The sequence below is a fragment of the Aquila chrysaetos genome, chromosome 5 (assembly GCF_900496995.4).
Source record: "Aquila chrysaetos chrysaetos chromosome 5, bAquChr1.4, whole genome shotgun sequence".
Classification (NCBI taxonomy): domain Eukaryota; kingdom Metazoa; phylum Chordata; class Aves; order Accipitriformes; family Accipitridae; genus Aquila; species Aquila chrysaetos.
This window is the reverse complement of record NC_044008.1, coordinates 33,681,660-33,696,377: the sequence shown is the minus strand read 5'-3', so window position 1 is coordinate 33,696,377 and position 14,718 is coordinate 33,681,660. Positions and strand designations below refer to the sequence as shown.

Genomic DNA, 14,718 nt, shown 5'->3' with positions numbered 1-14,718 from the left:
TGACTCTGCAGCCTCAGTAGCGTCGTCTCATTTTTAACACCATTTTTTATGTGTGTGTTTGTGTTGCTTAAATCATCATCTGCTCATTTCTGATATTACGCTTGTTTGTGTGTTGCTTTTCTTTCCCTCATCTCCCTGTATTTGGAACACTTTGTCCAGATATGCAAATCTTTGCAGCCCGACCTTGAGGAATAGTAGGAGTTTGTATAATTTAGATTAGTGCAGTAATTGTTTGGCCCAGATGCCGGAAACATCCCCCAGGGTATTTAACATTCATTCAGAAGATGTAGCTGTTGCTTCGCAACTTAAGGTCAGGACAAAAGTACCAACTTGCAGCCAAGAGAACACGCTGCAGCTCTCGCCTGGGAGGCGGCAGCCGCAGGTGGCTGGTGCGGCACCGAGCAGGCTGCCTGCAGAAAGGCTGCGGGGCACAGTCCGGGCAGCCTTCCCCGACACACCGTCTGCAGAAACCGGGCCGAATCGGGGCCATCAAAAAGTACACTTGCAGACTCGAGGTGGGACAACAGTCCCTTGGGCTTCCTCTAACTCTGGCTGCCCGATAACGCAGATCACTTAATCAGTTCTTTTCTGCCACTTGCTCCTAAATAAATTGTGTGCTGTACATGGGATCACTGCTGCTCTTGAGGATTGTTTGTTTCTCCACTTTGGGCACGCGGTTCTGAAGTGGAATGAAATTTCATTATAAACCTAATGCGTGCTGCACATTGTATATAGTCAAGCCCAAAGACCACCTGAGAGAAACTAAAAGCAAAGAGCCATCCAAGAAGGATTACAGGATTATATCCTTAAATGCATAGCGAGATACATTAGAAAGAGATGTACACTCTTCTCTCATTTTCATTTACAGGCGATAAAATGGATTACCCAGCCACAAATTTCCATCATCTAATTCCTCGTGTAGTACCTGACGTGGGAAACAACATCATAGCAGAGCTCACCGAGAACTAATGGAGAATGAAATCGAAGCTTGTTTTGTACGAAAGGAAGAGCTACAATTTGGCTGGCCACAGCAGAAAAACAGCTCCACCAGGTTTGGGTCACTGAAACCACGAGTACTTCATCCCGGGAGCAGAGCTCTATGCCTACCTCCGTGCCGCTGGTGTCCTGTACGGCGTTGCTGGATGGAGGGAGAGGATTTCAGGGAATCGAGCCGGTTTCAAGTCCTTCTCTCCGCTGCTGTGCTACCCTGCACGGCAGGACGAGCCGGCTACCACCGCGGTCTTTCTTCAGAGACGGGGAACTGCTTGCAAACGGGTGCTTCGAGCTGGAGGTGGCCAGGCACAGAGCCGCAGGTCCTGGGTCCCTCTCTCCCTTACGAGAGCTTCGAACCACTCCCAGCGACCTGCTGCCTTAGGACACGGACTGCCTTGCTCAGAGCCGGTCCCGAAAGCGGCTCTCTAATTCACCTGTCTTCATCCAAGGACAAATGGATTCAGCACCTGGTGTAACTGAGTTCCGAGGCCCCGACAGCTCCGCCTTGCATTGGTTGATAATGGATAGTCCCCTCCGCACCTGCGCCTGCCCTCCCTGCTAACGAAGTGGGAGCTGAAGGCATACGGAGCCAGCTGTACTCATCACATACTACCTGAGGCTGTGTCCTTCTGGCATCAGAGGTATCAAGACAAGTTCAGCATTACTGGCTACTGCAGCAATTGAACAAGTGTTGGCGGAGGGAGGTGAAAAATAAAGCTCTTTTCCAGTTTGAATAACATCGGTTTTTGTCTCTTTTCGTACCATTTCAACAATAGCGACAATGTGTTAATGCAGCTACAGCACCCGTTGGCTCATGCAGGGCTCTAAGGAATCTTAATGAAAAATTATATTGCAAATACTATCTAGGTATGAGGAAGAGATAGAGGAGAGGTTAATTATTTGGGGACCAGCTGAGACATAGAACAGTCCAAAGTCAGCTGCAGCATACTACTGAGACTATTTGAGAGACTCTATAGGCATGTTGATTTAGTTGCTTCGTTGCTCCAGTGGGAAACACAGATTCACACTGTGTCATGCAATGCCTGTCCCCAATCTATCTGTCAGATCTGGTAAGTGTTATGCTGGGGAATCTCCTCTCCCTAATGAGCATTACTGGACCGGCAGGTAAACACGGTCAGATTCCAGAAAAGAGAAACTTTTTAGCTTCTGACCTGTAGGAGACTAGAAGCCTGGTTGACTTAAGGCCACACTTACACAACACCTATGACCCACAGGGACATGACACCAAACGCAATACAGCTGAGTAATTAAATGTTAGTTCAAAGTCAGAAATCATTGTAACTATAATTTCAAATCATTAAAAACACTAGGGAATACTTGCCCTCCTCTATACATATGAGAATGAATTACTTATTGATGGGTTCAATAAAGTCTGATTCTAACAGATGCAAAAATATCTAATATACTCACTATCTCAAGACACTCAGTGATTAACTACATATGTCCCTTTTGTTACACAAAGAAAAGCAGCAGCTTTATAGCATGTTAGAAGAACTCAAAGACAATAAAAGTAAGTATGTCTTTTTGTTAATGTCTCATATAACAGGCTTCAAACTTCCCAAGGAAGTATAAACACCTGCCATTCAATCAGCTTTGCAGAAATAATGCAGTTAGACCAACAATATCAGGCATATTCTTGTTTCTGTTCCCCTCCAAGGTGTGACTAAGAGCAACCAAGCTGGTTTTGCTCCTTCTCCTTACTTGAACTCAGTATTGTTGCTAGCTGGATCTGTATGCCCGGGTATGACCTGCCACTAAGTCCTGTAAATTCCGTATGCCACGTAGCTAAATGTAAGATATGGATAGGCATAAAACTTCTCTTAAGGCAACACTCTACCTAGTGATGGCAAACTGAGGTTTATCTTTCTTTTTGTAACTCACATGGTTGCATTTACAAATTGCATGCAATTCTATCACTTAGAAAACAGCTGAACCAGTTCAGCTCAATCTCATCTCAGATTTTTCATTTTTAGATAAAAACCTGTGTAACAGTGCTCACTCCAAAGCAGATTTCTACAATCAAATAATATATTCCAGAGCATTGCTGTGGAGAGTTGAAATTATCTGAATGTCACCATTACTGTTATATCAACATATATCACTGCAATATAATCTTAAGCAATGCAACACTCATCAGACACATCCCACAACAACAAAGCCTATCACACACTGATTATAGCAGAATCTGTGAAGAGACTCTCCTTGCAACTAAAGATTAAAAAGTGAGACCTGCAAACGATTTGCAGCTTTTCTCGTTCCTAGAATTCCATGGGTTTTGTGCATTTGGGCTGGATGTGGCGGTTTCAGGGAACAGTGTGTGAAAACGCTAGGTCTGCTTTTGGAGAACTGCTTCATTCTGTCAAATAGCGCAGGCACATACCTGCACTGCGAAAGAGGGGCCTCAGTGTCACATGTATGGCACGTACCCATTGTCAGGGTAAGAGGGAACAACTGTGACAAATGAGAAGCTTTTTCAGCTAATTCATTTTGTGTGTAGTCATCTCAGAGCCAAGAGGCTCCAGCTGGGACTGGTGCCTGATTATGCTAGAAGCTGTACCAAGTCAGACAGCATCCTTCTCTGAGCACCTTAGGGGCTAAGCAGACAATCAGACAACTAGTGAAAGAAAAGAACTACAGTTGTTCCTTTTCAGCAAATGAGGAACTGAGTCACAGAGCTAAAAAAAGGGCCCAGCCCTCCGCCAGTATAAATTGGCACAATAGGATTCAGGTCAGCACAAATACACCAAGTTACAGCGGCTGAAGCAAATCCTGGAGTTGAATCTATAATGCCTGAGACAATTACAATGCATCCAAGTAAAATTTAACCAGCCGCAAACAGTGTAAAGGATGAAATGAACTTAAAAATACTGTACTTCACATGTCTTGTTGGACAAAATCCACAGAATAAAATGATGGTGCCGGTTATCAAACTAGACAAGCACAGAATGAAAACACTGCAATATAAACCAGACAGCTCATTAAAAAGGTAGGGTATATAACGTACAAGGGACAAGATACACCCACCTTTTCTCAGGGGAAAATTTTTTTTTTTGCTTATCATTTTCTTAGTCCCAAAGTAACTGGAAGAGTTGAAGAAATAAACTGTACTTTATAGTGGGTTCTGGCAAGGGGCTGAAGGAATGTTCCAGGGATTTTCAAAAACAATTTATAAATCCAGCTGGATCTTGAAAATATTCCAACAGAAACTTCTGGGTTTTAATTACATGTAACAACGCCGTACTTTTCCCCCTCATCACCCTTTTACGTAAACACTACATATACTTGCATCAAACTCAAAAGGTGTTTCCCTTCAAAATAAAACCAGTGGATTTCAAACGCATTATTTTATTCTCTGATCTACAAGTATAGTACATTTCCACTGTCTTTGCCTTGTCCATAGAAAACAACAACGTGAAAGAGGTGGGGAGGGTCCATGCCCGGGTTCCTTAGAGCCTCACTTCCCTGCCAGGAGAAGGACAGGGAATTTTCACTCTGTGGGACGCTGACTCCATTTCTAGCTGCTTGTTCCTGAGCTGTCAAATGGGCCGTTTCTGGGACCACACTAACTTGTCCCGCTCAGTACACGATGGCCAGGAAATAATCCACTCCCTTGACACCAGTCACGCACAGAAGATACAGAAAACAGATGTCTGATGGGATGGACAAAAGTGGAGCTTGGGAGAGCTGCTGTTCTGCGTTCAAAATAGAAAGGAGAAAGATTTGATAACCCTCAAACCAGTGATTCTCAGGGAAATAAAATAAAGCACTTTGGGACTGAGAAATTCAATGCAGATATAAATCCATGAGTAGCAGCTGTGGAGGCAGATTCAAGAAATGGAACAATTCTAGGATAGTCAAGAAAGACCTGTGTCTGACCCCCTAGAAAGAAATGCCATGGTGCCAATAATGGCATGAGAAACACTATCATTTTGTTGGTTAAACAGTGTTTAGGAATGTACCCAGGTCTGCCACTTAAAGTCATTGTAAGTACAAATAAAGTGAAGCTGTAGATCAAGAGTTGTTCCTGTCTAGTCCTTCTTTTTCTAGTCCTTTTATTTTTCAGGAGTATTTTTGAATGTTTTACATCAGTGCTAATAAGGAACATTTTCATGATCCATAGAAGGATGAGGATGTAGAAAGGACAAAGGAAGAGGGGAAAGTCTTTCCGATGCGAGAGACTTTGCAGGAAGGAAAATCTCTTACTTCTTACAGAAAGGTTTCTCCGAAACTTACCTCACTTGAACTTGTCCCCTTCTCCTTCAGGGATCTGCAGGCCATGGGAGGTACAGCACCGCAGAGCCAACCCTCACGGTAGGGTTCTTTGGCAGACATTGCACAATTAGCTGAGTACAAGCGTGTGTTCAAAATGCTTACCCATTTTCGTAATGCTGTTTGACAGGCATGTCTAAAATCCACTAGTGAAGAGCAATGTACTCTGAGCGGAATGAAACGCTGCACATAATATCTGGAAAAAGTAGTCCAGGGTATATGGCTCCTCCCTGTAAAACCTTGCCGTATGGTAATGGCTGGGGATGCCAGTAATGGAGCTGAATATGCCATCAGTTTTATTAAAGGTGAATTCTCATCTATCCTGACTCCTCTGAGAAACCTGGCGCTGGTCACCTGCCCTTATGGCTAGGTTCCCATCTTGAAAGGGCAAGTAGGACATGAATAAAAAATCACAGTAACCCCTCACATACAGAAACCCTGAATGTCAGAGATGATGCAAAAGTTGTTTGCTAACTTCACTAACACAGAAGTTTCTCATGGATTTTGACCTGTAGTTTATCATTGTGTTTTCAAATGTTACAAAACCCAGCAAAGGTTATAATGGAAAGTACCCTGACATGCAAGTGCTCGCTTCTTCAGAAGCTGTTGTGCTGAATGGGAGGTTTTTAGAAGGACATTTTCATTCAAAGTTTGGTAACTTCCTTGGGAACAAACTATATATCGGTACTTTTTGCTGTTACTTGTTAGGAAACAAAAAAATTTATATACCACTCTTGAACCAAATGTACAGCTGAGAGGATCTACTCTGACAGGAATGACAAATTATTTTTTATATCCTGCTTTGTCTATGAACACAAAATCATTTCTTGCTTATCTGTTTCAAAGAAAAACTAGTATACCTGTGTATTCTGCACCAAGTGTAAATCAGGATTCTCCTCTTGTTTGTATACGTGTAAACTAATTCTATCAAAGTACCAAGTGTAAATCCAGTTAAGAGTCACAATCAAATTACGTTTGCAAAGTTAAATAGATTTTCTAAAAAAAAAAACCCTCTAAAAAACAAGTCTTTACTCACTTTGTGTGGACAAGACCATATTTCCACTCTAAGTATCCAAGCAAATTATATCTTCTTCTACGCACTTGATGTTGTGGGTGGTGTTTTTTAATGTGCTCACACATCGTACTAGATTTTAATCAAAACAGCCTCTCCATCAGTGTAAGACTGAAAATAAACGGAACTGTCCTCGCTTTATGTATTTGTTAACAAGACCAGAGTCTGTTCTGTTTTGCTGATAACATTTCTGTGTTAGTGTTTAACAATGACATATACAAAACATAATTAACATTACAAAGTAGCTAAATTAACTACTTTTTTTCAGGGAAATATGAAGATCTAGAAGAAAAACCACAGGAGAGACTAAATACAGATTTTCTTCAATCTGTTAACCTTCTAATTCTCTTATTAAAACTCTACCAAAGACAGACGACCAGACATTCTGCAGAAAACAAAACAAAAAAAGAAGTGACAGGCCACCCATTAAATATCTTGATTTTCAACTGCAGTAGCAAGGAGTGATCTACAGTTACATGTTAAAGCAATTTACATACAAAAATATTACGAAAAATAGACTTGAAAAAAGGTTATTACTAAAAAAAAATCTGTCTGCTGATATCCTGATACCTACATAAGCAGAGATCCAGCACTAGTCATAAGGAACGTTGTTAATTATCTAACTCTGTTTGACCTTCATTTCTTTCCAGATACCCAGAAGGACAAAATTCTATTCTCCTTATTTACAAGAGTATCCCATTTAATATTAATGGGATTATTTTGCTAGTTTGGTTAAAGATTCACATACAAGAGCTTTCTCAAAGAATCTTAGACATAAGCGCTGCCTGCCTTCTGTTTATTCCACTCAGCCGCTGCAGAATTTCTTGAGTTTATTGAAGAATAAATTCTCCTTTTGGAATCAAATAGTATTTTCAGGTAGCTTTTAAATCACTCAGACATTGTATCTGAGTGTACTGTCAGATAAAAAGTTGCAATAAGTCATAGGAGTTGCAAGAATTTACACCATGGGACTTGCAAAGCACTCAGCAAGGTAGCTACAGCGTGTAAATCCACAGCGATGCTGAAAGACTTCACGGTCTTTCAGAAGTCTGGAGGAACCTGTAAACACTCATGAAAGACACTACAGAGGTGAAACAATTCATCTCCCCTGGACACATGAGGTTTAATAATCCAGCCACCACAGGCTCCTTCCCATTAGCAAAGTCACTAAAACATGGCACAAAAAAAAAAAAAAAAAGCAGCAGTCTATAGGCTAATGCATGAGTTACTGTCTACTTGCTCAAATAGAGGTGTTTGGAATGTGGGATTATAGTTTCATTTTTCATATTTACTCCTTTAATGAATAGCTTTTCCATTACATCTTTGAGAAAGAGAACTAAATATGTGAATTTTTCATTAAAATAGTAAAAAGTTCTATTACATGATAATGGCATTTCTACATATCTGGCTTTAATATGCTTGGTCTTGCACTCAGTTTGAAGCTAAGACTAAAAATATAATGATGACCACGTGCAGCAGTGAATGGTATGGGTGCCAGACACATACATATGTTGACATCTTGCCATCTCAATTATCAGGGCAGGCATAATTAAAGACACTGTGAAACTGAATAACTACATCACTTCCATACTGTGGAAAAAATAACAAACTTGTAGGGTTTTTACTTTATTATAAGCAAGCACATGTCCTTTAAAATGAACTAATGCACCTGCATTGGACTGAATTTGATCTTTTTTTCAGGGAGAAAATATGCAATCTCTACATTTAAAAAACATCGGTGTTTGTATTTACATTGGATAAAATGTCCTGGCAACCAGGACTGGAATAGAGGCCTCTGTGCTGCCTCTCAAACAGCCTAAAATGGGTGTTATCTCTGATATGCTGTCCTGCGCCCACTGAAACTTAAATTCCTTTCAAACCGAGGCCAGGCACCAGAGGGAGAGGTGGAGATGACCCTGCCTGCGAGAGTCTCTGAAGAAGTCTCCGTGATGAAACACCAGCAGACAAATGCCACTTTGGCTGTTTTACGAGCTGTGGAAATAGCGGAGCAGGATCCTCGCAGAGCTGCAGCTCTGGACTCAAGCCATGCCACCCTCGTAACCCTTTTTCTGGGTCTGGCTTGAGGGATGGTTCCTCTCAGCTCATCACGCTGGGTCTGTTTATTCTCGGTGGAGAGAAACGTGCACCGCTGGGGCCTGCCGCATCTCATCCTACGGTAGATGTTTAAAGGCACCCCAGCTATACCTCGACCTCTCCACTGACTATAAAGATACAGCAATTAAAATCAGGTGGAGAGGTATACACAGCCGCCATCTAGAACAGGCACTCGGGGTCCCTTTCCCCCACTCCAGGGAGGGCAAATGCAAAGTGAAGAGTCGCAGCAAGGTTGGCAGAAGAGGTAGGAACACAGCCTGAGCCAGAAGCCAGCCACACTATCCACGAGGTCCTGTTGTTGTCCTGCAACCTTCTCCACGATCTGTTTTCTTGGATTGTCTTAATATTTTTGTAGTCGTAACTTTCACATTTACACTTCAGCCCCATGTCTCTGTCTTCTACTCTGTCTCTCGTCTGTGCTTGTCTCCCTGACCCGTCCCCTGAATTCCCAGTGAATCGCTCGGACTGGAGGAGCCTTTGCACACTAGAAGGAGAGCAGGGCCGGGAGGCAGCCAGAGTTTGTTGCAGGATGGAAACCAAAGGTAAAAAGTGCACCTACCCTTAAGTATCGCTCACGTATAACCGTCTACATAAGGTTCAGCTGTCTGTGTTCTCCTCTTCATGTGTCTGCCTGGGTTACATCTAATTGAAAAAAGGTAGCTCTTCAGGGTGGGGACCTATTTCTTTCTTATGCTCTACCTAGGGCTTAGGTAAATATTAAATTATAATAATACTAAGAAGGCAAAGCCAATATTTACAATTATGTGATTGTTTTTCACAGCATTGAGAATGGATTTCCAAACTCAATTGGTTTTCTCTTGTTGTTAACACAGTCACATTTGCAGTATTTATTCTACAATTCAGAGGGACGGAAAATGCCTGTACTCAAAAATTAGATGAGACTTAATCTGTGCTCTTAGTTAACGTCAGCCTCAAACAGAAATTGCTTAATACTAAACTTTTTTTTTTTTTTTTCTAATTTTACCAGTTTCTTGCTAAAGCTTGTTAAGTCAGAAAAAACCCTGTGAAACAGACAACACTCTTGGAAAGAATTTCTAGAGACATATAATTCCAAAGCATACTTCAGTCAAAGGATCATGATCCTGATGGTCTTCACTTGTGATTTAATACTTTGCTGTCTCAACTTGACTTTATTGCAGTAGCAATGCAGTGATGCTAGAACTACACTGTAAATAAAACATGCCAACTTAGTTGCACAGTCCAAATAAATAACTTTAAATAAATAAATAACTCCATCACAGAAACATCAGTCAAAAATGCAATTAAAAAGAGCCTCTTGCTTTGTGTTGTAAAAATATGACATAGTACTCGGGACAGGCTGTTTCACATAAAATTCTTCCCTATATTCAGCAACTCCAAGGTCAAAGTACTGGAACTTCATTTTTCAAAGTTGAAAGGATGATTTAATAATTATTTGGTATGAAGACAACTCTGTTTCTCTACCCTGCATACAATATCAAATTCAGTATTGCTTGATATGTCGTGTATTTTCATTCACGCTTTCATTACAGCGCTGTGAAGTACAATCATTTATTATACATTCTCTTGAATTTTCTCGAAACAGCGAACAAAATGTAAAACGCAAAGGGAGAGAAAAGAAAGCACCAGAAATCTTACTAGAAAAACAGTATTCCCTTTCTTATCCTCCTTGTTCTAACCACGAACCACAGCGAGCACTGAACAGTGCTGGACATTGGAAAATAAAACTGAACTATAGGACTTTATGCAGCTTTAATGTCCTAGTACAGCAGTGATAAATTCTGAGTGCCACCACAGTGTCACCTCTATGATAATTACTCAAGCAATAGGTATCTCATTATAGAGAACTAAGTGTCTCAGAAATGGTCTTTGCTAGCAGAGTTAGTCAGTAATACACTGGAGACAAAGGACCCATCAGTTCTTCTCAAATTCTTTGCTAAACTTCAGTTCAACCATCTAACATGTCTAGGACTAATAGCAAAAGTCACTCAGGCCTTCGATGCTCCTTTTCCTCGCCTCTGCCCAAATGACCTAATTTTTCACAGAACATTGGGTGAGTTATTCACACAAGGCTCAAACCACAGACAAATGCAAAGCGTAGAGAGCAGCATCACATGAAGGAGGTTTTTGGCCACATACTTGTGACCCAGATTCCTTTCTTAACAGCTAGATTCAAAGGAGCAGACATCAGGCAGACTACAGGGAATCATCTCCCCGGTTAACCTCGCTGGCAGAAGACCTTACAGTACAAGGACGTGTCATCAAAGTAAAGCAATCTTCACGTGCAAGTGGAAAGTGGACTTTTAGTAGCAAATACTAATTTTCACCTATTAAAATGCTGTAATATTGTAAATGCTTGAAACATGGAAGTATTTCTTTCTCGTTTGGCCGAATTTCTCTCATCTTCCTAACGGAAGCTTTGAATTTACAAAACAACTAGCTTCCGTTTCTTTTTCTGATGTCATTTTTGCAGAAAACACATTCTAATTTGGAAAGTCGTGCAGTTCTTACCTGTTAGTCTAAGAAGAGAAATCAGCAATGTTTTCACAATAAAAGGCCAGCAGGCTTTTTGCAAAGTCACTGAGAACGGTGTAATAAAATGTCCCTACTAATAGTGGTTGCAAACTAAACATTTATTTACCTTTATGTAGTCTTAGCTAAACACCATTTGGTCTAGAGGAAACAGAGTGACTAGGCAGCCTCAGCAGCTTGAATGAAACATTAGGAGAGGGTACCTGCATGACAATAAGAAGGTCAAACACCAGGATGAAAGAAGCCAAGAAGGCTCTTGAGACCTCGTCACTTGGCAGAAACCCACGATTCAGCTTGTCCCAGCTGATCCAGTCAGTAGTGATGACAAGCACAACTACAGAGGTCAGAGTAAACAGAACCGTCCTGCAAGGGAAAAAAAAAAATAGTTCAGAGAGAATACAATAGTAATGAAGATGCATCATTCTATTTTATCTGTCTTCGAACGGTCAACTAGTGCTTTATCAGTACTTTTCTGCTGATGAAAAGAGATTGAAGAAAATTAAGTGTACAAACAAATCATTTAATTCAAAATAGGAAAGCACTCAGCTGTATCCTTAGTAAAAAGAAATTTAGTAGCTAGTACTAACCATGTCGCAAAATTAGGCTGGAGTGTATCACTCTTGTTCCTCATTCCATATTTTTCACTGCAGATGCAAACCAATTAAGTAAAATCAGAAAGAAGCAAACTATAACAATGTACTAAGGACTGTATGATCTAGGCCAAATTCAAATGAACAATTTGAGAGAACATTTTCTAAGGCACCAAAGACATTAGAACCTTTGAAAAGTCTTTTCTCAGCTGTAGGAGCTATAGGACACTAACTGTGAACTCTAATTTTTATATAGAAACCCATCTGTATGAAAGCAATTTTCATTGCACTAAATTAATCTTTAGTAGATTCTGGGAGTTGTAGAAAGATTTTGCTTTGTGTCTCCTAAGATGTCCTTTGTACAAGTTTTCAACGCATCTTATGGCATTTCTGAGAAGTCAGTGAAGAGTGAATTACAAAAGTAATGAAGCCTCCATATGAATGCTGTGAGAATTCCAGAAGACACATTTGGCTAATTCATACAATTTTGCAATATGGTATTTAAGAAAATATCTTTCTAAGCTATCCCCCCAAAATAGCTCTGCATCATTTCCAGCAGCACTTTGGTGATATCCTTCAGAGTTGTCAGCGATGACGGATTGAATTCCTGGTTCTGTGGAAGCAGGCAAATTTAGCTGGTAATTTGAGGGGGAGCAAGGCTTCTCCCAGTAGCCATAGCTGTCAGTAAATCTGTGCTGTAATAGGGGCATATCAACATCTGAATGCACGCACGCAGCTAAATAATTGTGGCAGGGTGGAGTTTTTTTCTACAGCAATTAAGTCTCATTTTCTTCAGCTACCGAGGGCTGTAAAACAATGTGAAGAATATTTCCCATGACACTTCCAAACAGGACAAATACTCAGCAGAGTAAAAGAAAAATCTGTACACCAGTAGGCACAGGCTACCAGCCTGTACGCATTTTTTCTTATACATCAGCCTTGGCTGTGTCTGTGTAGGAAGGGAAAACAAATACGCACATAAGCAGCAGGGTACACATTTGGACTCCTAATCATCATTCTTCTGTGGCACGATGGGCTGCGCTTCTTCACAATATAATGAGACACAAAATTACTTGATTGCTACCATCTTTACCTTTGAACATTTATTTTTATTCTTAATAAATAAATCCAGTTGTATTCAACACTGTGGTTGGCACTATACCAGTATCCCTTGAGTGTATTACCAGCATCTGGGCAAGAAAAAAAAGGCATCTCAGACTTAATTAGACCTAAGTAATATTCAAGCCTGCTTACCCCCAAAATATTTGCTTAGCTACCATCTCACCTGCCAGTACCTGAACCTGACTGACTTTTCTACAAGCTCCACTTTGGCCCATACCCAGAGTGGTTTACTTCGGAAAGGCGATTCATTATGGTGCTTCTCTCTTGCACATAGTCTCTTGAGACCACAAAGGTGGGTTTTCCCACCTATTTCACCTTCCTATCTGAAATTTACACGGAGGTAAATGTTCTCACTTTAGCTGAGAATTTCTCCAGAAAGAACACAGTCCGCAGTGCTTGTCTGCGGCCGGTGCAGACTACCCTGGCTGCTGAGCACACTGATTTTCCTCATCCTTTTTCTGAGGAGCCCATATCTCCTGGTGCACGGGCAGTTTAGAACTGTAATTCACGTCTGCATAGTTTGCTACGGGAAGGAACCATGTACCCAGACGTTATGCTCAACACTATTCTGCTTCAGTCCTCTTGAATTATGCATTTGCGTTTTGGAGCAAGAGTTCAAAGCATGGAAGGTCAGACTTTGGCATGTATGCAAGCAAAGGCAGACATATTTTTATGCACGCTTCATTGGCATGCATGCAAAGACCAATGTGTGCTCAAGTCCTGATTTCCTTGAGGAAATGCATATGCACTTAAAAAGCTGCTTCGTTATTCATTCTGAAATGTCAAATAGGGAGGGAAGGGAGCAGAAAATGGGCTGCTAATAGAATAAGAAAATGTGAAACCAATAAAAAAGGTTAGAAATAGACTGTTGAAATGGTTGCATTAAACAGCATAATTAGCACTCAGTTGTATTTTTGACCTATGATACTGGAACACAGCAAGATATTCAACACTTGCTTTTGGAGTTATTATAAACTGAGTTTGTCTGGGTTAGAGTTCAGTTCACTTCCTATGAAAGTATAGCATTGCTCCCGTGTCCTGGCGGTTAAGAGAAGCAGCTGAGGATTTCATTTAACTTGACAGAACTTGTATCAGATGAACCAATGTGAGCTACCCTGCAATATTTAGGCCAGTGTAGGTTGTCCTTTGTTCTGCAAGGCACATTACTGAGAAAGAGCTACGCCACCAAAAAATTCACAGCGTTGCTGGCAGGACCTCTCCGTCTTCTGCTTACAGAAGGGCTATGAGGGGAAAGGCAAGAGAGGATTGTACCAGACACTGTCTTCTCTGTACCAGACATCAAGAAATGCAACTTCTTTCTCTACTTCACAGAGGAAATACACTTTTATATTTCACTTCTAATTCTAGCTTGCTGTATTGAAAGATTATGTGCCCTGGGCACGTATTCAGCTACAACAACACACATTTTACAACCTAGCCCATACTCTTCAAGATACAAGGTTACTACGAAGAATAAAAATAAAAAAAACTATCTGCAGAAAAACACTGTCCAGGCCAATTGTATACTGAGAAGTTAAAATTATTAGGTAGGTCCAGAAAAGTCAGTACTGTGCTCATCACTGCCAATGATAATCTAAAATCCTCAGTTCTACACTGAACTGAGGGAAAGCTTGAAGAGAGGAACTTTATACTGCCAGGAATCTCTCAAGAAGCAGGTAATTTCTTAGACTGTATCTCTATAATCTTTGATAGTCAGGACTGAGTTTGGTCTTGAATTTGCCAAACCAAGTCACTCATGCCAAACTGAATCCACACTGCTGGCCCTCATTCGCCAACAGAACATTAATTTTGTCCTCACACACTTAGCAAGGGCCAAAACAGATGTCTCTGGCTTCTGCATTTCCCACAACAGCACTTTCTGGGACCATAAGCTTTGACTAAGCTGACCGAGCACTTAGCACCTATCACCCAGCTTATTATACACTACCAGAGGTTATGCAGAACATGGGCCAGAAGCTTGAGCAGATTTTGTCATTGGCGGTG

The 14,718-nt window shown here is 41.0% G+C and overlaps 1 protein-coding gene across 5 annotated transcripts in view; it reads right to left on the bottom strand.

Moving 5' to 3' along the window:
* TMEM117 (transmembrane protein 117) overlaps positions 1-14,718 on the bottom strand; it is a 238,258-nt gene that overhangs the window by 31,391 nt on the left and 192,149 nt on the right. For all 5 annotated transcript variants that reach the window (XM_030013218.2, XM_030013219.2, XM_030013221.2 and 2 more), the window contains one exon: positions 11,206-11,365. In XM_030013218.2, the coding sequence (XP_029869078.1) occupies positions 11,206-11,365 (160 nt within the window). The remainder of the gene's footprint in view (positions 1-11,205; positions 11,366-14,718) is intronic.